Source organism: Epinephelus moara, chromosome 14, assembly GCF_006386435.1.
Source record: "Epinephelus moara isolate mb chromosome 14, YSFRI_EMoa_1.0, whole genome shotgun sequence".
Classification (NCBI taxonomy): Eukaryota; Metazoa; Chordata; class Actinopteri; order Perciformes; family Serranidae; genus Epinephelus; species Epinephelus moara.
In genome coordinates this window covers 5,704,557-5,730,765 of record NC_065519.1, presented here as the reverse complement: position 1 = coordinate 5,730,765, position 26,209 = coordinate 5,704,557, and the positions used below count along the sequence as shown (strand labels likewise).

At 40.1% G+C, this 26,209-nt stretch overlaps 1 protein-coding gene and 2 long non-coding RNA genes across 3 annotated transcripts in view; 2 read left to right on the top strand and 1 right to left on the bottom strand.

The window, feature by feature from the left end:
• Positions 1-321, bottom strand: part of LOC126401488 (uncharacterized) — a 3,972-nt gene extending 3,651 nt beyond the window's left edge. Inside the window, exon 1 of the long non-coding RNA XR_007571073.1 lies at positions 274-321. This is a non-coding gene — a long non-coding RNA (uncharacterized LOC126401488). The remainder of the gene's footprint in view (positions 1-273) is intronic.
• A 5,429-nt stretch (positions 322-5,750) lies between these two features.
• Positions 5,751-12,638, top strand: LOC126401134 (E3 SUMO-protein ligase ZBED1-like). Its single transcript, XM_050062236.1, has 3 exons — positions 5,751-6,056; positions 6,830-7,818; positions 12,633-12,638. The coding sequence occupies exons 1-3, from the start codon at positions 5,786-5,788 to the stop codon at positions 12,636-12,638; spliced, it is 1,266 nt and encodes a 421-aa protein (XP_049918193.1). The 5' UTR covers positions 5,751-5,785.
• A 9,405-nt stretch (positions 12,639-22,043) lies between these two features.
• The window catches only part of LOC126401491 (uncharacterized), a 29,454-nt gene continuing 25,288 nt past the window's right edge, over positions 22,044-26,209 (top strand). The window contains exon 1 of the long non-coding RNA XR_007571077.1: positions 22,044-22,490. This is a non-coding gene — a long non-coding RNA (uncharacterized LOC126401491). The remainder of the gene's footprint in view (positions 22,491-26,209) is intronic.

Below are 26,209 nucleotides of genomic sequence, written 5' to 3'. Positions count from 1 at the left end.
AAATATTCCTCAAACACTTCCTCCTGTTTTTCAGGCTCTACTCACCTCTTGACATTTCTAAACTTTATTGTGCACCATGTCAATAAATGTATTTCTCTCTTAAATGGAGTCTCTCCTGACTGAACTGACTTTAGTGTCTGTCAGTCCAGATACAAGTGACAGAAAAGATGAATGTGACTGTGCTGAAAAAGTTTTAGTCATGTCCACAGATTCACCTAAATATTTGAGACTGTGTGTGAAACAATGTAAATGAGGTTAACAGATTAGACTCACTGATCGTCCAAAGACTTGACCAAACCTTCATCATCTGACACAGTGTCTGGACCAATAAGATCGTCCGGCCTGCAGCGAGTGAGATAATCAGAGTTATGATGCTACTTCAGTTTGTCTTCACAGGTCACGTAGCAACAGCAGCACATCAGCTAACACTGATGCTTTAATTAGCAAGTGATGTTCAGAGTTCAGATGCTTCTTCAGATGACCATTAAAAGCAAAAGCTGCACAAACTGTTTATGATTCAGAGTTAGTGAAAGCTTACTTCTCTTTAGGAGTGGGGGGTGTGTCTTTAACATTTGCAATGCGACCTTGTGAATTATCCCTCTTGACTGACGCACAGCTGATGCCCGGGGAAGGTGACTCTTCTACAAGGGATCTGGAACAAAGATAATCACACACATTTACTCACAGAAAACCCCCATAATAATCTCACCTCACCTTACCTCTCCCCTTTTGCTGTTGTGCGCCGTGGGAGAGGTAAGCGACTTTGCTCTTACATGTTGTAGCGCTGTTGGAATATGTTTATAAATTCATATTATGCTAACATAATCTCGTGTTGCTTAACTTGTGTTGGGGCTGGAGTTTGTATGGGTGTGCGTGACTGAGGATTTTTGTTTGGTGTCAGATGAGGAATAAACGGAGATCACCTCAAAATATATCTACAGTCTGGGTCTCTTTATATCTACACAACGCAGACATCAGAGTCCATCTAGAGTCCACCGGTTGCATATGGATTCATCACTCTCCGTAAAAATATACCACCATGATGTGGTCTCGCCACCAGACAATCAGAGATCTCCGCCTTCTGATAGTCTGGGGACACTCCTTTTTAAAGTGTGTTTAACACACCGGAGAAAACGGCCGGTGTCAGCGACGGCGGACTCCAGGGTTTTTTTTTGGACCCAATTGTATTGCGGAGTTTTGCACAAAAAAATGTGATGGCACAACAGTCTCCTTCAGTACATTATTCTATGCTTTCTTTTTATTTTCACATTGGCTAGTCATCCTGTTTAATTTGTCTTCTGATTAAATCGGAACGCTGCTGGTTCTGCCGGCCTGAATAGAATATAATGTCTATAGCCTTACTGTTGTGTACAGCATTTATAGACTGAGCTGAGTAGTGATGCGCGGGTCGAGCAGTGATCGTCTGTTAAATCGGTCTGTAAATGATATTTTGACATTATTGGCTATTACTGTCATGGCATCCGAAGGTACTGATGCGTTGAGCAGGTGACAGTCCGCGGTCGTTTTCAAAACACACTTGTGTCACGCACTCCAAAAGAAACTTGTTGAAACTTTAAACAATAATTTATTGTACAAAACGGGGGAAACAAACGTTGACAAAAACGGTTCCATAATTCATATTAAATTCAAAAGATAACGAAAAAACAGCTACAAGTTAGAGGGAATAGTGATAAAGTGGTAAAACTTGGCATTGATCCACAGCCTCAGACGGATGCGCTCAAGCCTGCCGTGCACACAAGCTCCGTTGGTAGGCGATACTATATTTTCACATTTTTAACAATGCAATTTAAAAGTTTTGATTTTTATTGATAACCTACATTTACCAACAACAAAAAGACTACATTTAGCATCAAAAAAATATGTAAAAATAAATAAATAAATAAATAAATAAGTAAATAAAAAAACAAATATAAAATACCAAATTTTCATAACAAATACCTACCCATAGAAACGAATATTCGAATATCCGTATATCTGGGTACAGCCCTAAGTTCATCACGAATATCCGTATATCTGGGTACAGCCCTAAGTTCATCACTGTGTTTTTTCAAAAACTGTAAAACTTCTTAAACCTATCTCCTCCCACACTTTTTGCTCAATTGACACCAGACTTGCTACAGAGCATCTTCAGACTGTCCTCCACAAACTGTCCTCACAGTACTGTAAACAGTACTCTAAACATATACTTGCAAATTCTTGCTAAATAAGTTTTCAATGTTCATGAAAAAAATTAACAAAATTCTGGAGTCATGGTAGATGATGTTTGGCAAATATCAGAATTTTATATCAAAAACTGAATTTTTGACTGCATGTTGAATTCTGTCCTCACGTGAACCATTGCTGTCAATGGGAATGGAGCATTGTAAACATCAGTTTTTCCACTTATGAGTAAATCAATCATAGTTAAAAACAAATTAACAACATCTCCATGCTGTCTAGATGCAAGATCTGTATTTTCAGATGTTTGTCTTGATAACTGAATTTATGACAGCAGCTGTCATATTGGTGGCCGGCTTACTCAATATGTGAAGCCACAGATGAGTTGCTGTCAGTGGGTTGAGGGTTACACCCTGAGGAAGGCTTTCGTGCCGAAACGCGTGGGCTGTTACCCACTTTCATCATGTTTTAACTTTTTCTAAATGAAACAGCCATTTTTTGAATAAAGGCTTTCTATACATTTAAAGAAGAGTGCCTTGGATTTTCCTTTTTTTGTTGCAAAATGTACATTGTAATGGCAACTTTCTTGTTGCTCAGAATTGCCTAAATTTGCCTGAAATTGCTCGGCCCCGACCATTGCTGCGTAGCGGCTATAATTAATATTCTTTTTACCATAAATAAATGAGTCTCTCCTGAGTGAAATGTTAATAAGAGCTTACCTGTGTGATGATCTCTCTTGATTATTAAAGATGGGTCTTGTTGACCTAGCGGGGGAGCACTCGTGGTTTATCACTCTGGTTTTGGTAGACAAAAGAAAAAGAGCATCCGGGTTGGGAGATTAGATGAGGCTGATAAAGACATCCAGCAACTGATGGATACACAGAAACTACGAGAGGGCATCCAAGAAATTCGGTAAAAGTTGATTCTGTTCCCACTGAATGATTCCTCTCTGCTCGCTAACAGACAGAATGGCAGGACGGTGAAACGAAATACGCATGACGATATCTTATCAGTGAATGCAGGTACATTTTAATGATGATAAAAGCTTACTTGAGAGGGGATCTGTCTCTGTAATCAGGGATGAAATGAAACTGATCACTCTTGACGGACACACTGGACTCACAGGACCCTCTGCTTTCTGTTGTCCTCCTTGTAGACAAGACACAAAGACCACCAGGGTGGGACACTACCAGAAACTACCAAGAAGGCATCAGGAAAGTTCAGTAAAAGTTGTCTCTGTTCCCACTGAAAGACTTCCCTCCTCGTCTGACAGACTTTAACATCAGTCCTACTCAATCATGCAAGAGTCATTTTGAGCTCTTCAAGAAAAGGAAGTTGATTTCAAAGGAATACTTCACCCACAAAAAGACCATTTGTCAATCGATTAGTCTTGCCACCTTACTGCAAATTCTTGCAAGGGGATCTGTCATTGAAATTGAGGATGTTCTCTTTTGACCGATCATCCTTGAAGGACACGTTTGAGTCAGAGCCCTCTCTGCTTTTTGCTGTGGTGCTGGTAGACAAGAGGAAAAAACACATCAGGGTGGGAAAGTACAAATACCAATACCAATACAAAGTATTAGTCATACTTAAACTACTGCAGTACACATATGAGTATCATTTTTCACATACATACACTATGATATATCAATAGATACTTAGCTATTGTCATCACTGCTGTCTCTAACTCTCTTAATGTCTCATTTTGGATCACTGTAAATTTGTTATGCCGACATCTATTACACGTCTGTCCACCCTGGAGGAGGGATCCCTCCTCAGTTGCTCTTCCTGAGGTTTCTACCATTTTGTGTGAGGGATGTGATTTGTGATACTGGGCTTTATAAATAAAATCTAATTCATTTGAATTCTTGCTGAATTTTTTCTTTGCTTTTTCAAAAGTAGTTGACCCGTAAGAAAAGACCCTGCGGCACTTCAAACTGATGATCTCAGGCTCAAAGTGGAAAGGAGGTCATGGTGGATGGGTGGCTCCTAAAAGCACGAGCATGGTGCATTGTTTTTAGGAATGCAGTCACATTTTAATATTAATGAAAGCTTACTTGTGAACAGATCCTTCTTTGATATCTGGGACGAAACCGTTTGACCTTGAGGGCTTGGGGGACGCCATGGGTCTGCAGGAATCTTTGCTCTCTGTATTTATTCTGGCAGACAAGAGAGACAAACCACCAGGGTGGGAAATCAGAGATCTATAGATACCCAGGTTGTTCGATGTTGGAAACAGCTTCATGGTGGAGAGATGTTGATCTTGTAATCCCTCTTATCCACCTTGCAGGGTCATTATGCACTCTACTTACCCTTGCTCACTTCAGCTGCGGCTAATCATTCAATTTGCTCTATTTTTTTTACATTGCAATGGCTGTATTCCAGTGTCCACTGTTGTTTCAGCTCACTGTATTTTGCTCACATGCGCCTTTTTATGTTTTACATGCTGTGTAACCAACTGCCCTGCAGCGCCAAACATGAAGCTGAAGAATCTAACAGAAGCTATCACAACTCTGAATGACAGAAAAATCTACTGTTGCATTTATGTTTCTGACCCCTAAAGGCTCCTGATGACAGTAAACTCTGCACTAAGTCTGTTTTATATGACTCTATGTCACACAGCAATAAGACATTCAAACCGTGGTCCCCAAAAGTTTCACACGTCTGTGCTTTTTTATGGCGCCAATAGGTCAGTGTAGTGGGTGAGGTTTCTTGTCCACTTTCTCTGCTCAGTGAAACAACAATATAAGTGTCAGTTGCATGAGATCATATCGTTGAAAGAAAAGCAGGTAACTCAAAGTCTGTTTTACTTGTTCATGTCCGTTGCAACAACAGTAAGCGCAACGCACATGCCTAAACACTGCCAACAAACATCTGAAGCGTTTTTTCCAAACAGGATGAAATCACACGATGACACAAGGACCCTGGCGATAAGATGAATATATAATAAAGTATATAAAAGACGTTGTTACAATACCTTTAAGTGGGAAAAACAACTGCGCCACAGGAGAGGAAGCACCGGTGAGAGGTGTCCCTAAAATCCAGCCCCGAAGCGCGTTTTTCCCAGCCCTCCAAACATTCCTTTATCCAACAGCTACAATATGGCGACAATCACTTCCTTTTTTATTTCCAGAGCTGTGATGTAGGAGAGACAAACACTGGGTGTGTTCTGAAGCGCAGACTTTTTCTTTTTACTTTCAGTAGGTACTGCAGCCGCCTTTAAACAGCTTGTACTGTTGCACACAGTGTGGACACAGTGCTGTCTCATATCAGGCTCGTTGGAGATGAACTGAGATTAGGGATGGGATCGATACGCCCATCCCTAATCTCAGCGGGATCGATACACCGATGCTCACACGCTACTCATTTCGTGTTGATATCTTTGAAAATATATCGATACTGATTAATAAATACGAAAGTGCATGCGTCACTTTCACCTGTTTTCTGTAACCTACTCCAATGTTTTGTGCCGAGACACCCCCCTCTATACCTGCAAAATGGACTGGTCCGTGTCACGTGACATGGGGACGTTGGGACGTTCCAGCCGATCTAGCAGGTTTTAAAACAGGAACAGCGGGACAAGCGATGACCAGCACAGCAGAGTGGAATGACAGACAGGAAAAGGAGCGTGGTGTGGTGTTATTTTTCACCACTCGATAAAGTCACGGCAAAATGTACAATATGTGATAAGAAGGTTGCACACAGCAGCAACACCAGCAACCTATTTAAACATTTAAAAAGTACACACCTTGAAAGTCACAATGAGCTTGAAAAACGACAAGAGGAGGCAGAGAAAGACAGGTCTGCTGCTGCTGCACCACCCGCTGTCCGGCAAAAGACCCTACATGAGAGTTTCCAGAAAGGAAAAGTACATCCAGGTACAGGTGAATTCCTCAACATCGTGACCATAATCTTATGATGTTAGCAGGTGAAGAGGGTAATTTTAATTGGGAGAAATCGCCATGGCACTCTTCTATTTAACATTGTTTTTGGTAATAATCTTGCAAAACTCTAGAATTTGCATATACATTTAGAAGTCCAAACAATGGATGAATTTACTATGAGGATAAATTAGTGGCAAAAGTTTCTGTAGGGAGGATGTGGGTAATTTTGTTTTTTTATGCCACAAAATAAGTGCTTCTGAAATTTAGGGTCCAGAGTATTAGGGGGGAATATATATATATATATATATAGTACTAGTCCAGGAATTTGCTTTTTATAAAATATCTAATAGGGCTGCATGATCTGATCATAAACTGATTTTGAAGCTTAAAAAAGAGTCATAATTATTGGGAATTGTCATTTTTACATCATAGTTTTATTTTTCACTGAAAAAAAGCCCATTCAAATCATTATGATTAAAACACTGTTTTTAATCTGTGACATGTTTTCTTACATCTGGAGAATATAATTCATATTTTATCACTTCATGATAAAACTGTTTTTCACAAGTTATACTTACAAATAATTGCAGCTTCTTGCAGGTTTGATATTGCACTTGGCCATATTGTGATTTCAATTATTTCACATTTAATTATGTAGGCCTTGTATCTAATCAAATCCTTAACAAACATCTTGTTTGTTAAAACAAGAAAAAAAACAAAAACAATTCATCTTCCCTTTTGTTTTTTGAAAACATTATCTTTTTCAGCTGAGTCCCAAAGAGCCCAAGAGATCACAAGGAGCCTCTCCCAGATGATTGTGAAAGACTTGGAACCAGTTTCAATGGTTGAGGATCAAGGTTTCCATCATTTTATGAAAGTAGTGGATCCCCGTTACCAGATCCCAAGTCGGAAATCCCTGATGACAGGTGAAATTCCCAAACTATATGAACAAGTTAAAAAAACATTGAAAGACTCCATACAATCAGCAGGCAGCCTGGTTTTAACAAGTGATATGTGGACTGCAAGAACCACTGAAGCTTATTTGACTGTGACAGGACACTTTATTGATAAGGACTGGCAGATGCAGTCCTGCAATCTTGCAACATACCATGTAGCTGTACAGCATACAGCAGACAATATTTGTGAACTCCTCACAAAAATAACTGATGAGTGGAGCATCAGCAGCAAGATCCACGCTGTCGTTACAGACAATGGAGCAAATATGGTTTCAGCTGTGCGGAAAACTTGCTGGAAACACATTCCGTGCTTTTCACACACACTCAACCTCATTGTGAAGGACTCTATTAAGGCTGACACAAGTCTCAAGTCCATCTTGGAGAAATGTGGTGCTATTGTTCGGTTCTTCCATCACAGCACCAAAGCAACTGACAAACTAAAAGAAGTACAAAGTCAGTTGCGATTCCCACAGCACAGACTAATCCAAGCAGTGGATACGCGATGGAATTCAGTATTGTACATGCTAGAACGACTGCATGAACAACAAGCTGTCACAACAGCACTTTGTCTTCTTGGGAGAACCACCCTGTGCCTGAATGAGGGAGAATGGTCCCACATTAGCCAAGCCATTGAAGCCCTTAGGCCTTTTGAAGAGGCCACTAAGGAGGTTTCAGCAGAGCACTACGTAACCATTTCCAAAGTCATTCCTCTGGTTTCTCTTCTCCAACGAGCAACCTCATCTGCTGGGCAGAGGGGTAACTCTCTGGCTTCACAGCAACCTCATCTGCTGGGCAGAGGGGTAACTCTCTGGCTTCACAGCTTTCAGCACAATGCAGACGGCGCTTTCAAAACATTGAGCACAACCACACTCTTGCAGCCAGCACTTTTTTGGACATTCGATTCAAAAACATTGTCTTCTGTGATACTGGAAATGTGGAAATGATCAAATCGAGGATAATCAGTGAGATGCAAGCCCTGGGCAGCTGTGAGTGTCAGGCAACCAGCAGTGAAGCCTCTGCTACAGCATCAACCAACTCCATGACAGCAGCCATGTCATTGACACAAGGGTCACCTGCTGCAAACACTGAAAGTAGTGATGCAAAGTGTTCAACATCCAAGGGAGGATTATGGCAGGAGTTTGACACTGGTGTTATGGCTTCTCAGAGCAGTCGCACAGCAAACACAGATGCATACACTGAAATGCGCAGATACATGGAAGAAAAAGTGATACAAAGGAGCGAGGACCCTTTGCTTTGGTGGAAGAAAAATGAGAATGCATTTCCACTGCTGGGCAAAGTAGCAAAAAGATACCTTGGAACTGTTGCAACCTCTGTTCCAGCAGAGAGGCTGTTTTCCAAGGCAGGAGAGACAATTAGCCAGAAGCGTAATCGGCTTAAAGCTGAAAATGTTAACATGTTACTGTTCCTCAACACCAACCTAAAACTTGAGTAAAATGTAGAGCTATACCTCCTGAGAGGCATGATAGTATAGGAAAGTGTATATTTTTTCCGCTAACTGTGCCATTACTTATTAAATGTGCTTTGCAAAGTGTAAGTTGTTATTTCAAATGATACTTTGCTTTTTCGTGTAAGCTTAAGACAACAAAATGTTTTTTAAGTCTGTCTCTTGTTTCTGCTCCACTTCAGTGAGAAGGTATGGATCACAGTGTTACAGACGTGTTTACTTCAACATACAAGTTTTCAACACAGCATTGTTATGATGTAATACACTTGTTGGTAGTTTTCACCTACCTTACATATAAGTAATTGTTACAGACCTGGTGTTTGGATTTGTGCCAGTGGTCAAAAGGCCAATTTGGTGCTTTAATAATCAAAGTGAAGTAACTTATATGTTAAGGTCTCTCTGTATAGGACGCCCTCTTTTGTTCTTAATAAATGTGTTTAAAAGGCCAGTCATATATGTCATTTTTCATGTGATTTGCCTCTAAGTGTAATTACATTTTGACTTTAAAAAATAACCAATAAGAAATTATCAGTATCGGTATCGATGAAATTGAAAGAAAAAGTATCAGTATCGTATCGAATCTGAAAAGAGTGGTATCGCCCATCCCTAACTGAGATCAGGCGCCTGCAGCAGGAGGAGGAGCAGTCTGACAGTTTGCCAACATTTCCCAGCAGCCTTCAGTCTGTACAGGAAGTCACAGAAACACTCACATGTTCTTAGATCTGATGCTGATTTATTAAAATGTTCTCAGACTCATGTATCAGTTTGTTCTCAGCCTCCAGTTGTTTTAATCATGACAGAGTAACATGTTAAAATGTTTTACAGGTGAGCTGTAATTTATGTTCATGGTTCAGCCTCCATTTTACATCATCATCATCATCATCATCATCATCAGAGCAGACCTGTCCCCTCAACTGGATTCAAACTGAAAACCTCAGCCTCACAGTCAAACACAGAGGAAAGAAATACAAGACAACAGCTTTCATTACAGATCAGTCAGATACAGTCAGGGCTTCACATCTGTACACATGTTAAATCTAAAGTCTCTGTGTTGCTACAGACTTCAATCACTAAAACAGTCCAGTGTTAATATACAACAGACTCTGTGTAGTTTATGATGAATGTATTCAGTCTCTGATCAGTCACACAACATGTTTTCTGTTACACAATAAACCTTCAGATCAGACAAATCAAATCTAAATCTCTGGAGAACAATTTTGAGGTGCTTGTACTTGACTAGTGTATTTCCATTTTATGCTACTAAATACTCCACTACATTTATTTGACAGATTTAATTATAAGTGACTTTGCAGGTTCAGATATACCTAACTAAGATATATTTATGAATTAAACTATCTTGCTGTGTATGAAGTAATGAGCTCCAACTATACCAGCTGCAACACTGAAATGGTGAACCTATGAATGCATCAAATACTGTAAACCATCAAATCTAAAATGAGCCATACTAGCTATATAATGAATATGCTAACCCTTTAAATGCAGGACTTACACTTGCAACGTAGCATTTTTACAGTGTGGTAGCCTGTCGTTACTTTTCCTTAAGTACAAAATCTGAAAACTACTTCTCCCTCTGTATCTAAAAAGTATAGGTTGAACTTAATAAAACAAAAGTCAGAACAATTTAAAAACTGCTTGACGTTGGCATTCTTAACGACACATATTCAGTGTTGATCTATTTAGATGTTAAACTATTCCAGGCTGACAAGTTCACAAACAAGAGCCAGTCTTTGAATATTCTGCACTGTATTTGTATCACTTCATCCTTATTTTCCAGCGTTGTGCTGACACCTTGACATTTATTTAGGACCCCGACAGATTCTGGTCATTACGTTTTTGAGATGAATACACTGGCCTCTGACTGAGTGACACAAAGCAATTGAACAAAAATAATTTAGAGTTAAATCAACAGCTATTAACTTTTTTTTTTTTAGCATTAACTACACAAATGATAAACTTGAATAAATGAATGATTCATTGTTTTTATGGAAACCAAAAAAACACCACCTCCATCATCAAAACAACAAACGAAGAATTATTTTTTATAACAATAATCACAAACTTTATTTATAAAACACTTTAAAGCAGTTCACATAATGTAGTGAGGATTGACACATTTCAGGACTGCACTGAGTCAATTAAAATGAAACAAAATTTATAAAATAAAAATTAAAAAATACAATTTAAAAAAGCAGTATAAAATGCAGTATGATAAAATACAGCTTAATGATTTTGTTCCCTTGTGTTGTAACGAAGCAACAAGCCCCTAACAAGTCAATGGTTCTCAATCCTTGTTCAATAATGTTCCCTCATTTGAAGTGTTGAAGCAAAGTACCCCCTGAAAAGTGCAAAACATTTTTGGCAGAAAAAAATGTAAATCTATGTAAAGAGGTACGATACAGCGCTTAATAAACTGCAACCTTGTAAGCTGAAAAATAAAACTTAAATGCAACAAATAAAACGTTTAGAATCATCACTAAATTAGATTACAGTCTAAAACTAGAATCACCAGCTCCCAGTTGTGACAATGCTCCAAATATAGATGTTGCTGCAAAGAAGCTACATTTTCTAAAACGTGGATCTTTCGCACACACATCTTCAACCCCACAGCACAGAAGATCTAAACAATCAGAACAGTTTTAAGATTAGTGTCACCAATTCAGTATCCCACCAAACATCCACCCTTCTGTTCCTGAGATACAATGTTAAGTAGTGGCCAGAGGAGTGTTTTTGCAGAACATAATGATGTGGAAGTGAAGTTGACCTTTGACCTTTTGGATGTAAAACGTCATCACTTTATCATTTTATTCTATTTGTGTGAAATTTTGTCTGAATTAGCGTGTGAATCACTGAATTATTGCCAAAAACGTGCCTTGTGAGGTCCTATGATCACTGACTTCTAATCACTTCATCCTTAAGACTAACTGGACGTTTGTGCCAAATTTGAGGAAATTCTGTCCAGGTGTCTGTAAACATATTTTAACAGCATTCTAGGAGTCGTCACAAAACCATTCAGCGACATGAGTTATTCCAATACTGCTGTCGGAACACCTTAGGGAAAACTTTCTTTTCCAACTCCAAAAAAGACACTGCATCATGCAGCCATGAAATAAGAGGTGGGGGCAACGGCTTCTTGCATCGTAAAAGTATTTCCCAAAAGGCTTTTGAAGAGGTTAATGAGATTACATTTGCTTGTTTTTCGGACAAACTTTTGCCAGCTTCAGGTACACCAAATAAAGCAGGGGTGTCAACCTCAGTTTTGTTCATGGGCCACATACAGCCAAATTTGATCTCAAGTGGGCGGGACCAGTAAAACCATCGCATAATAACCTGTAAGTATCTCAGCCTTCAAATTTGTCCCTCTTTTTTATGACGGAGTATCGTTACAATCTGAAAACTTTCACAATTAATGAACAATACATTTACAAAACAAATAATAAACAGCCTGAGATGAAGGCTGAAGGATGAAAGACAGGTTAGAGCGTCTGTTTCTCAGCTAACTTACCCTCAGAGTATGGCTTTGATGCTAATGCTATTTCGTTAGCAATAAGGTAGCTAGTTTTCAATGCTGATCTGTTGGCTAAAACTAAAACCAAGTGTATGTTTCCTCAAACGAAACCAACACTTAATTCATCCTCTGTTCTTCCTTGCAAGTTGTTGTATTTTTCGCCATGATGAGTTTGATAATGGTGCTAAATATAATACTCCTTGAGCACTGAACGGTGCTGGGAGCAGACCAAGCACACCGACTTCCTTCAATGAGGACATAGGAACACTGGACCCTTTGGTGGGCCGATTCTGGCCCGTTGGCCATATGTTTGACACCCCTGAAATAGAGCAATCTGTGGAGAAGGTTCTACTTGTTCTAATATAACTGAAATGAGTCTGAAATAAGATGTCCAGTACTCCCTGAGACTTAAACATATGAGGAGACTGCAAGGAGACTGGGGACATCTGTCACAAGTGTCAGTCATATTCAGTTATATCTTGGCAAGTCCAGCTTTACTATAGTGTATCGTCGGAACTATTTGGAATTGTGTGAGTTAAAATTTTGCACAAGATGAACAAGATACTATGTCTTTCAGTGCCGTACTCCACGAATGATAATGCACTGTTCTGTTTCCCATTCAGTTTTAATCTTCAGCAAACCAGAGGTGTACCTGAAGCTAGGAGGTTATATGGAAATGAAATTTGCCGTCTTGTCATTTTTGAGCAAAACTGGAGAATGTACCTTCACTTCACAACAACTGTGCCAAGACCTCGTCTGTCCCAAAGAGAGAATATTGCATCAGTCTTTACAGGTTGAAATAGTTCATTATCCTCAAGGTGTTCTTGAGATACTGCATTCACAAGAATGCAACAGATGAACAACTGTAAACACAATGCCTCCAGCCTCAGCTATCACCGGCATGGAGGCATTAAACCTCCTGTAGTTCCCCAAAGTACCACTAGGGTTACCTCTACTGACACTTAAGTAACACTGCAACAAGTTATCAAAAAGCCTGAAGACTGAACCTAAGTAGGCACGTGATTTGAAGCTTAACAATAGAGATCATTATTGCTTTTGATTTTCTTATATTCTTAGTTTAAAGAGAACTTCCTCAAGCATAGCGACGCAGGACCAGGATGAGTGGAAGCAGCAGCAGACATGATGTTGTGAACAGACCAACGGGAGTAGCTGCTGGCAGGTGCTTCAACAGAGTTTCCATCACACCTCCGTCATGCATCTCCTCAACCGTCTTGTCCCTTGTCCGGATAGAAATACAGTAAATCATTCACACTGCATTACAGTCAATACTATTTGAGCTGCAGGTGGGGTAAACATGTCTATCATGGCACATGTTATTTTATACCATGATGTTATGAATTTGTCAGCTTTATGGAAACTAATTTATGAAATTTAGAGATAAAACAACAAAAGAAAAAATGTACTAATATTACAGTTTTCTATAAATAAATAATCCCATAAAGCCTCCCATATAGTAGCTACAACAAACAATGACATCCAACAAGAAGTTCAAACATCCTGTCAGTCCATGGTCCAGGCTGAAGGTCCAGAGTTTAAAACTGGTCATACAACAGTTAATAAGGACAAACAAATCAGACATGAGGACACATGAGGAAGGCATGCTTTTTTTGCGTGGCGTTTCTTACAATATCAAATAAGGCCCTGCCTCTAGAGTTGTCCTGAACTGACGCATGATTTATCAAGAATTTTGGCTTTGCAGTTGTATGCCTCAGTTTACAGTCTTTACAGTTTCCATCCATGTCTGTGAAAACATGGATGCCCCCTCAGCGGCACAGAGGATCTATACAATCAGCAAAGTTTCAAGATTAGTCACCAATTTAGTATCTGACCAAGTGTCTCCCCTTTTGTTCCTGAGTTATGCCAGAAAAAAAGTTTTTGAAGAGTTTATGATGTCACAGTGAAGCTGACTTTGACCTTTTGGATATAAAATGCCATCACTCCATCATTATATTCTATTAGACCTTTGGGTGGAATTTTGTCATAATTATAATTTGAATTCTTGAGTTATAGCCAAAAACATTTTATGTGAGGTCACAGTGACCTTGACCTTTGACTCCCTCGGTGCATTCTTGAGCCCAAGTGTCAAATTCCATTAAGGTGTTCTTGAGATATTGTGTTCACAAGAATGAGCCAGAAAATGTCACAGTGACCTTGACCTTTGACTTTTAACCACCAAATTCTAATCAAGTCATTCTTGATCCAAATGGAAATTTGTCCCAAATTTAAGGAAACTCCCTAAGATATTGTGTACAAGTGAATAAGATGGATGCAAGGTCACAGTGACCTTGAGCTTTGACCCCCAAATTCTAATCAGTTCATTCTTGATCCAAATGGAAATTTGTCCCAAATATACGGACACTCCCTAAGATATTGTGTACAAGTGAATAAGATGGATGCAAGGTCACAGTGACCTTGAGCTTTGACCCCCAAATTCTAATCAGTTCATTCTTGAACCCAAGTGGACCTTTGTGTCAGATTTAAGGAAATTCCATAAAGGTGTTCTTGAGATATTGTGTCCACAAGAATGAGACAGAAAATGTCAGTGACCTTGACCTCTGACCTTCAAAATTCCCTTCAGCTGCCTTGAGATACCACGTTCAAGGGAATGCAATGGACAAGGTCACAGTAACCTTGGACCACAAAATTATTTAAATTTAAATTTAGCGGGTAATTTCCACACAATACGCCCTTTCCCTTTTTATTTTATTGTATTTTGCCTTTATTGTATATAAAGTTATAAATAGTTCCTACATGAAACTGCTCACAACAAGGTCTGTGGATTATCTTCAGTTAATGGGTCGTGATATCTGGAAAGAGACATTGGTGTTGAGTTTTTCAAATGTATTTTTTTGGCTCTTTGAGCTCCACAAGCTGAGTGCCATCTAGTTTTATTATAGTGAAGAGAAGGCAGACATTACATATATATATATATTTCCAACAAGGATTTCAAACATGACAACAGTGTGTGGAGTAAGTAAAAAAAGGTAACGCATGTACATGTATGACTGTCGGTAAAAGCTTACCTCTTTGTTTGAGGGGGGAGTGTTTCTTTATCAATCGTAGTGCGACCTTGTGACCCGTCACTCTGGACACGAACGAAATTCTGACCCTCTGAAAGGAATCTGGAAGAAAGATAATCACACATTTACACACACACAAACACAGGTACACGCATATGCACACAATACCCCACCCCTGTAACCGTCTCTGTGTTTCACTGTGAAGCGTGTTGTAACATCATTTTTGGAAAGTGCTATGAAAATAAAATTTAATATTATTTGTAGGAGCAGAATATACAAGTTATTTCAGTTAATTAGCAGTCATCACTATATCCTGTAGGAACCTTTCTCGTCTGGACAGGTCTTGCACTTGGAAGAGAAAACAGTTTTTGACCGCTGAAGCAGCTTGTTGCTGCAGGAGTTACACGTGTGGGTGTTTTTCAGTATTGTTCTAGTTTATTGGACACTGCAGTGACTATTTAAGAAAACAAAATGTCTACAGAAGCCACGGAGGTGTGCATGAGTGAACTTGTTCAGGACGCATGTTCTGGCTTTTTTTGTCTCTTTGGATTTTGCGATCCATTTATTCTCAAAACAATACATACATGCTCACCATAAGACAGGAGGGCGACCATATGTAATCACTATTACATTCAGCAATTCAGTTTTAACACGCTACAAACTTGACTTGACAACACGGTCAAAAACTTCACATTGCACACCTGATTCTCATCACCTGGAGCTCACCTACATGCCCTTCACATGAATGCTCCACTCTGTGTTCAGTTAAATAACTGCATCTATTTTACATGTAGTCACCTTTATCTAAACATGAAACAAAACAAGCACAAAGAATGTTACGGTGGCTCCAAGAGACACTGAGTGCGTTTACATGGACAGTTTAATTCCCTTTTCATTCGGAAGTTCATTCCTATTACAAGTGATCTTGTAAACACCTTATTCGGAATGAAAATGGCCAATGCGATTGAAAATTCAAGCCGATGTAAGGGGCTGGAATATTCCGTTTCTAATTCCGAATGAAAGAATTTCTCGCACTTATATACACTCATTCCTTTTTAAGTTCATTCCGGTCTTTCTGCGCATGCTCGTTTCCTTGCCCTTCTGGCGCGATGATGTCTATAGCGTATTGCAACGGGCTGAGATAGAGCAGCATGCTTCTGCGTGACAGGCGGAGATACTGTCCCCTACATTCTTATTACCCTCAGAGCAGAGTCTCAGGATGGACCCTTGAAGAACACCATTCACATACTTTGACTGCACATCCACAAGACTACAAGGGGATTANCTTATATACACTCATTCCCCTTTAAGTTCATTCCGGTCTTTCTGCACATGCTCGTTTCCTTGCCCTTCTGGCGCGATGATGTCTATAGCGCGTATTGCAACGGGCTGAGATAGAGCAGCATGCTTCTGCGTGACAGACGGAGATACTGTCCCCTACATTCTTATTACCCTCAGAGCAGAGTCTCAGGATGGACCCTTGAAGAACACCATTCACATACTTTGACTGCACATCCACAAGACTACAAGGGGATTATTTTAGATACACAAGTTTTGGTCATTAGCAAAAGTCCTGATCTAACCTCTGTACAGTGCAATGCCAAGCCGGGAAAAACTGAACCTTAGCTACGATATTAATACTGCTAACAGAAGACACTCATTCATTTATTCATTCATAATTATTTACCCAACCCTAACTGTGTGTGTTTGTGTATGTGCATTATGTTAATGAGCTGTCATTGTTAATAGAAGCTTACATGCGAGCGGATTTTTCTCTGAAATCAAGGATGGGACTTCTTGACCTAAGGCGGGACCTCCAGGGTATTGATTCTAATTCTGGACCGATTCTGGTGGACGAGAGAGAGAAGCCATCAGGGTGGGAGATAAGATTATTAAACATCCTGCCACAGCAACTCAATTCCAGGATAATATAAGTATTTTAATGGTGCAAATGTTCTTATATCTGCAGTCATCACAAGGACTTTTACTGACTGTAGTGTCTGCCATTATGGATGCAAATGAAATCACACAGGTCACATAGCAGCCGCAGCACTTAAATTGTCAAGTAACATGATAATGACTGACTCTGACGCTGAGTAGTTGCTCTCCTTGACCCTCCTGAGTACTGGACAGTCTGGTCTCAGCAGCTGCTCTGACCTGTAACACAACACACACAGAAGTTTGACTAAACATGCTGCAGCTGCACGCTGACTTCTGACTCTGGGGTGAACAGGAAAATCTGAAAGTCAGTCTCAAACAGTCGGTCAGAGATCCTCCTCTCACCTCGGAGCTTTGGTCTGGCTGTCATGCGTACCACACGGAGCGTTTTCAGAAGGACGGACTCCCTCTTCTGTCTCCTGACGCTGACTCATTGCGAGCGTACGCCTGCACCTGCTATGGCAACACAGTCAGGATACACAGATACAGTCGCAGAGCTTGTTGTGCACAGTGTGTCACAGAGACAGAAAAAGACATTAAAATAACACACAAAAGCACAGATAAAATCGGATTGATGGCACGTCCTTAAAAGGGCACATGAGCCCAGAGCAGCATATAACCATAGACAAAGCACATGACAAGGCACACAGGCAAACAACGAGACATAAGCACTATTTATAAAACAATGACCTAACCATATTATGAAGAACGTAGTATAGAAAAGTACAACACAAAACACAGCAGACCAAATACACAAAGGCACAAAACAAAGCACATAAGCACAATTAGCAAGACAGTGACATCACCAAGACCAAAGCACAGAGAGGAAAACGTTCTATACAGAAAAGGACATAACCACTGATTCACACATCATGACTAGGGCTGCAACGATTAGTCGACTAATCGATGACTAATCGATTATTGCAGCTTCTTACGTTGAAATATTGGCAGCTTTACACAGTCTTCCATGACGGTGAACTAAAACCCTTTGGCGTGAGTACAAAACAAGACATTAGATGATATAATTTTGGGGTTTGGGAGAGACAGACCGACATTTTTCAACATTTTGAAGATGAATCGTTAGTTGCAGCTCTAATCACAACAACATGGTTTCACTTTTTTGGAGACTGACTGTGGCTGACTGTCCAAAGCTGCTCTTTCTCTGTGGTATTTTACAGTCTTTCTACTGGTTTCAGAGCAGTTTCATCTGTCTGAGTCCAGCTGGTCAGACAGTAATTCATGTGTGGAAAAAAATCATTGCATTGAAGTACAGCTGTGAGGAGTCTGTCGTTAGATCGCTCCTGATGTGTCTAAATTTTTCCACATTGAATTTGAGTGTGTTCACAATGTGTATTTTCAATGTGAGCTGTGAAACTATTAATATGCCTAAATATTTTAACTTATGCACTAGCGATAATCTTCTCCCTGCTACTTTAACATCTGGATCTGAATCTCTATTCACTTCAGTGTTATTTATTTATTTATTTATTTGTTCCTACTTGAAGCATTTAGTGGAGATGCAGCATGCATTTTCAACATTTCTGAAATAAAAAAATAACTCAAATCTACTGCTTTGCTCCTGATTACACGTTACATTCTTCAGTTCTTGGGTCTAAAACAACGCCGCAATAAAAACTTATGAAACATGTCGACCATGTTGACCTCAGTGTGGTCGTATCTGCAGGCTGCAACCTCCCAAATGTGAGAATATGCTGCTGTCACATGCACACTTATCGTTACTTGTGCCATTTATAGGCTAAATCAAAGACATAGAAAAGATAATCACAGACACACATTTGTACATTATGTGTGTTCCGTGGTGCTGGTGCGGTTTGTTGGTGCGGTCGTTTCTTGTTTGTTACACGAACCACTTCAAGACGCAGGAACCAGAGGCCTCAACACACTGACGCTCTTTTCTAACGACGACAGATAACTAAAAAAAAAAGCGCATTTCTAACCCGTTTGTTTTTCAGACAGAATAAACGGGTGTTAAATGAACACGGACGTTTAATTAAAGTATATAAGACAAGTAGTTACATTACCTTCCGACAGTGAATACAAACTGCGTCACGACGGGCAAAAGTGAAACTAATAAACTTGAACCCAACCCCCCCTCTAAACTTGTTGTTTGTTGTTAAATATGTTTATTTCTCTGTCTCAACGCAACTTTAGTGAACACACACACACAACATTAAGAGAAAAATAAACAAAACACACACTAATAAAAAAAAATGCATCAAATGTTAAGCAGTTTTTTTATTGAAACTCACTCAGGCCAGCTGCAGCACGGATTCTGAGGCTTGTCTATTAGTGGTATTACGGTACGGGTGCTTAGAGCAGCCAAAAAGGACAAAGACAGGCACGTTTACAGCAATGACTTCTCCCCTGTTTCTTCAATTTGATATACAGAGTAGAAACTAATTTCTGTTGCACAAAAAAATGAAATTATTAAAACAGAAATTATTCTACACTACTATCTTAAGTCAAAATATTCCTCCCATTGAGCTGGCTTCTCAGCACCTGTCTTACCCTCCTCTTATAGTAATAATAATGATAATAATGCATTTTATTCAAAGTCGCCCTCCAGATCACTCAAGGACACTTTACAAGACACAGTTAAAATAAAAAAGCAGCAATGTATCCATAGATCGTAAATCAATCAATTCAGTAATATACTATACAGGTTACTAAAATGACTAGACAGAATCATAATTATAAATATTAGGTATAAAATCATCATCAATATGTGTGTCACCATTAAATCAGACTAAATATGTCAGCTTGAAAAGGTGTGTTTTCAGACAGGATTTGAAGGAGGACAGATATTGCAAATGTCATGGCGGAGAGAGTTCCAGAGGCGCGGGCAGAACGGCTGAACGATCTAGGACCCATGGTAGTCAAGCGGGCAGATGGTGATGTGAGCTGGATTGCAGAAGCAGATTCAAGAGTACAGGAGGGACAGGACGGAGTTCAAGGTGAGAAGCAGAATCCTTAAATCGATGCGATATGATCTATGGAGGGGGTTCTGGTGATGATACAGGCAGCTGAACTCTGGACCAACTGGAGTTCATGAAGACACTTAAGAGGGGCACCAAAGAGGACAGAGCTGCAATAATCAATACTGGATGTATGTGACCAAAGAATGAACTCTGAGGGTATTTGGCTGTTGTTGACCTCCTTGCATCCTCATCGTGGCTCCCATTGGCCTGTGGGATACAAGGTACTTGTAGCTGTCCTGTATGTCTGCTATCCTGCCTTCTGGTGGCTGCACCCCTCAGGTCTGATCACCTTCCCTCTCTTTGCCACACTTATCCAGTCCGAATGACATCCCAGTGTCCTGGGTCTACGGTTGTGTTCAAAACAATAGCGGTCCAACATGACTAACCAGATCAGTCACTGTTTTTGGTAGCAATTATGTTCCTACATGGCAAATAATTGACTAGTAGGTGAGGTAGAGTAATAGAAAACTAAAAGACCCAACAGTCATGACATGCACTGATTCTGTGTAACTGAATCATTAATTGAAAGGGTCATGTTCAAAATAATAGTCATTCATTCTGTGAAAAAACAGTTGTCAAACAGGTTGCTCTTATTTAAGGATGAAGGCAGCAAATGTTGTACATGCTGGTTATGGTGAATTTCTTTCTAAACTTTGATTAAAATGTGTCGTTCCAGACATTGTTCAGAAGAACAGCGTACTTTGATTAAAAAGTTGATTGGAGAGGGAAAACATATAAAGAAGTGCTGAAAATGATAGGCTGCTCAGCTAAAATGATCTCAAACGCTTTAAAATGGCAACCAAAACCAGAAAGACACCAGACAGTGAAGCATGGTGGCACAAGCATCATGATATGGGGATGTTTCTCATACTATGGTGTCGGGCCTATTTATCACATACCAGGGATCATGGATCAGTTTGAACACATCAAAATACTTGAAGAGGTCATGCTGTCTTATGCCGAAGAGGAAATGCCCTCGAAATGGGTGTTTCAACCAGACAACGACCCCAAACGCACCAGTAAGCGAACAGCATCTTGGTTCCAGACCAACAAGATTGATGTTACGGAGTGGCCAGCCCAATCCCCGCACCTTAATCCTATTGAAAACTTGTGGGGTGACATCAAAAATGCTGTTTCTGAGTCCAATCGTCCTGCTGGAACACCTGTTCACAGGCACCAGAAGTTGGTCGACTCCATGCAACACAGACGTGAAACAGTTCTCAGAAACAACTAAATATTAGTTCAGTGATTCACAGGGAAGCCGAATCTTCGAGCATTTTTCAGTTCATATGGTAAATGTTTGAGTTTGTAAAGAAATATGCTGACACTGCTATTTTTTTGAACAGCCTAATATTCATTTCTTTCTTCACTTTCTGTGAAGTAACAACAAATTTGATAAATTATCCTTCATGTTTTGATTTGGAATAGAATGTGTAGTGTTCATTTGCGTGTATGGAAATACAAGCTATCATAAGGATTTTAGGTTTTGCTCACTTTTTTAAACACACAACTATATGTCTCATTCACTCCTGGCATACAGCTTGATGTCATCCATGTTCAGGAGGTGGATGATGGACTGAATTTGTATCCAAAGCTACTCTTGGAGATGATGTGACTGAGGGGATTCAGGCCTCACCTTGGACATCACCTTGGTAAATGCCGCACTTGATGGTGACTTGTGCGATGGCCTTGGAGTTCACTTCCAGTGTTGTTTTCCACAGCCGCATTGAGTTCTTGGTGAATGTTATCAGTAGACTGTTGGGGCAACTGTCAAAATATCATCAAGTAATGATCTTTGACTCGTCACTAAAATCCTTGTTCAGGGTGACACTGACTATGTCCTGTTAGATTTCATGTAATTTCTCTGTTCAGTTTATGAGGACGTTAAAGGGAAAGTCTGCCCCCCTGTGGAAGTCAATAAAGACGTATGTATCTGAGCTTCAGTCAGAGAGAGGGAAATACCTCATTGGCTGAGCTCTGAAACAGTCACATGACTCTTTGTTAAGTCACCAGCTGCTTTCATTTGTGGCTTCACACACTTCCCTCCTTCACACACACTTCACATTGTGTAGCTTTCTACTTGACTCCAATCAAAGTATCAGTGAGAGGCTCAGTAAAGGAGTGTGACACCTGTTTGATACACAATGATCCATGTAGGAGTGAAGTCTGTTCCTTAAAGCTACTGAGGTGTCTAACCCAGGAGTGAGCTGGCTGATGGGCTGGCTTTGGTTTGATGTTGTGCTGTGTGTTGTGTTCAGTCAAGGATCTGCAGGCTTTGCTTAGAAGATAATAATATTCATCTTTATTTGTTCAAACATGTATAAAGGTGAATAAAGTCCACTTTCTTTGTTTCCATCAACAAACCAAACACACAACTTATAGAATGAAAGTAAAATCTTAAGTGCCACAGTAGTTACATAAATAACATACACAAGTAACAGATACATTAATGCAAAAAGTCTGTCAGACTACGTAACATTTTCCAGTGTTTTGACCAAGATAGGTTTGTTGTGTGTTGTTTATTCACTGGTTGCTCTGCCATCATATGGGTTTAGCCTACAGTGTGAATTACCTTAGAGTTCTCAAATTACATTTATTTTCAACATGCACATATATTATTATTTCAGTTATACTTTTAATTATATATGTATCTATGTTTTAAATGTATGATAAATACAGCCTTGTCATTTTCATTTTGTTTTGAATCAGTGTTTGAATTATTCCCTCATATTGATTATCTCCACCTGCACATTATACTGACATGACTCTGTTTGCGAAACTTGAAGCATAGCAGGTTACAACAAACTCAGCATGATGATAAAAACACTATTTGTGTTTAAACTGATTTCTGAATACACAGTGATGCAGGAAGCATCAGCAGGCATGATAATATGAAGAGACCATCAGGAGCAGCTGCTGACGGGAGCCTCAAGATGTTTCCATCCCACTTCAGACGACAGCTCCTGGTTCATGTCGTGCTCTTTTTCATAGAAACACAGGATATTATTTAAATTGTAAACAGTATGTACTAAGATTTAAGCTGCAGGTGGATTAATTGTCAGTTTTATGGAAACTAATTTGAGAAACTTAAAATAGACATACACTGATGAAATTTACCATCATCAGCTCTTTGTTACATAAAGTCATCAACAGGTTTGAATCAAGATCAAACATCTTCTGAAAACTGATTAAACCACCAGGGTGAGAAATGAACATTATTAGACATCCAGCCACAACTGCTGGATAAACACAGCATCAGACAAGTTCAGTAAAAGATGATTCTGTTCCCACTGAATGATTCCTCTCCTCTTTTTAAAGTTAGTTCCCTGACTTCTCTCTCTTTACCCTGCTCCATCATATGAGATCATATTCAGACAATATGAGTATTGAGAGGGAGTCAAGAGAAGACGTTGATTTTACTGACTTTATGTTCCAACAGTCCAGATACAAGTGACAGAAAAGATGAATGTGACTGTGCTAAAAAAGTTTTAGTCATGTCCACAGATTCATCTAAATATTTGAGACTGTGTGTGAAACAATGGAAATGAGGTTAACAGATTAGACTCACAGGTCGTCCAAAGATTTGATCCAATCTTCATCATCTGACACGTCGTGCTCCTTCTCGAAGTCCACCCTTCTGCAAGTGAGATAATCAGAGTTATGATGCTACTTTATGAGGATGAAAATAAACATTAAAATCAACAGAATTTCAAACATGATAACAGTGTGTGGAATGATGCAAAAGAGTTTATGCATGTAACATGTGACTTAATTATGATTAGATTATTCCAGGATGATGTGACTATAATCAAGGTGCAAAGGCCCAAATATTTGCAGTCAGTTTGACCTTCCAGAACAGGAAGTTTAACTGACTTTAATGTCTGGAGTGTGGATACACATGATTTCAGTTACACAGGATGTGGTGTTAGGAATCCAAAGTGCCCGTGGACTCTGCATTGCAGGGGTGTCCTCCTCCCTGAGCCAGGCTTGTGCCTGGTTGCATACCTACACATAGGTGACTTGAGTGCTGCATTACTCTAGTGTTGTTGAGGAAGGTTGGACAGACACATCACTGGGTTGTCAAGAAGGCTCCTACTTTGACCAACGTTTTGCTGATTTAAGCCCACAATGTCTCCAGTAGGCTCAGCAGTGGATTCTGGTGTCCCAGAACCACTCCTCTCTGCATCAGTCCAGCCGGCCTATTTAGGAGACCAGCAAAGATCTTTCCTTTTCAGCCACAACCACTGGCTCCTCCACTCCACAGCCCTTGATGTGTCTTTGATGGCATTGATGGTGGTCCTCTTGCTTTCCAGGGTTGTTGCCAGGCATTTTAGCACTCATGTCTCCAGGTGTATCGTCCTTGAGAAAGGCTTACTGTGCAACCAGTGAGGATGTGATATTTCATTTTTCCACACTCATCTCATCCACTGCCTCTATTTGGCCTGTGACACAGCCTTGGCACACCTGCTGGACTCCTCCTGTCGACGGATTTCAGCAACGACCATTTTCCTCTGTTCTTTTGAGGCTGCCTCATTCCAACAGGATCGTCTCTCGCCAAACCCGAGACTTCATCCATGTTGAATTTGGCCCGCGATGTCAACATGGTGGAGAGCGGATTTTGCCTGGTGGACTGCATTCTTTGCCGTCCACTCCCTTCCTGTTGACAGGGTTTGGGCAGCAGCTTGAATCATGGTGTCTTTTGATTCTGCCAGGATTATCTCAAGCCCCGCTTTGGTGCATTTGAACTCCTCCGTAAGACTAGAGAGAGGTAGTTGGAGTAGTTGTTGGCCATATAGGGCTATGCTGCTCAGACATCGAGGCACACCTAACCCCTTTCTCACGTAGGAGCTAACCATCCTTTCCAGCTTCTCAACTGTTGTGAGGGTGATGTCATACATGGTTAGTGGCCACATAATGCGAGGTAGTAGCCGAAATTGCAGGCACCAGATTTTCAGCTTGCCGGGTAGCATGGATTTGTCGATGGTCTCCATGTCTATGGTGAGTCCTTGCTGCAGTTCATGCACTTGATTAGAGTCCTCGAGCTTCAAGTTGTACCACCTTCCCAGACTTTTGATTGGCTTTTCTGTCACTGTTGGGATAGGGTCTTGGTCGATAAAGAACTGTTGTTCCGTCAGTTTGTTTTTGATTATAGAGATGCTTCTTGAAATGAAATTCATGTGAATATTTAACCAGAGGAAAAAACTCAAAATCAGATCTTTGTCCAACCTATTTCTCCCAGACGTAACTGAGCTCAGTTTAAGATCAATATGAGATTGTGACCATTTTTCATACTTCTTTAATTCAGCTCCTGAGAAATAACCTTCATTTGAGGGCCAGCAGGGGGAACTACTAAGCAGGGTACATAATTCCTTGAGATTAGGTGGAGAGACCAATCAGTCCTCTCAGGAGAAAATCCAGGAAGAGGAGGGTTATTTAAGTTTGGGAGTGGCCTATTTGAATCCCTTTTGTTTGAGACCATGCTGCAAGGAGAATGTGTTTGCTGATCCTGTGAGTTTATCTAGCTCCTTTAACTTTAGCTTATATTGTAGTTATGCTATGTAGCGTGTGAAATAGAGTATGGTGAATGTGCTAGGAAAGGTAGTATCGGCACTGTCTCCACCTGGAGCTCGCATGTACGGAGCCTGGGTTTGTTGAAGGTGGCAGTGCTGTTTGGACTCAGAAATCCTGGGGGTATATCTTCTCTATCTCCCTTAACTTTAGCTCATATTGGAGTTATGATATGTAGCATGTGAAATACGTTATGGTGAATGTGCTGGGAAAGGTAGTATCGGCACGATTGTTGGGTCGGTGCAGGGAGCAGTGAGAGCTGGCATTAGGGAAGTGTCTCTGGGACGCCAGAGATCACTGTCTAGCCTCCTGGAGGCTAGTAGACGAAACACTGGTGAAAGGAGGTTCCCACCTGATGACCACAAAGACATGTTAGTTATCACTGCTCACTGGTCTGTATAGTTAAGCCTTGCCATAATAGCTTATCATAGGGCTTAGGAGGTTATTCACTGAGTGCTGATCCTTTTCTAGAGCACAAACTTCTTGTGTTTATTTGACTGAATTCCTCTTGTCTCCCCAGAGGAAAATGTGCTGCTCACCACAATGTTTTCTTTGTCTTTTCAGACATAACTCATCTTCTTATTTGGAGATTACTACATTCTCATCTGTTTCTCATAACCCCTTATAGAATCAACAAGTAGTGTGAAAGTGCTC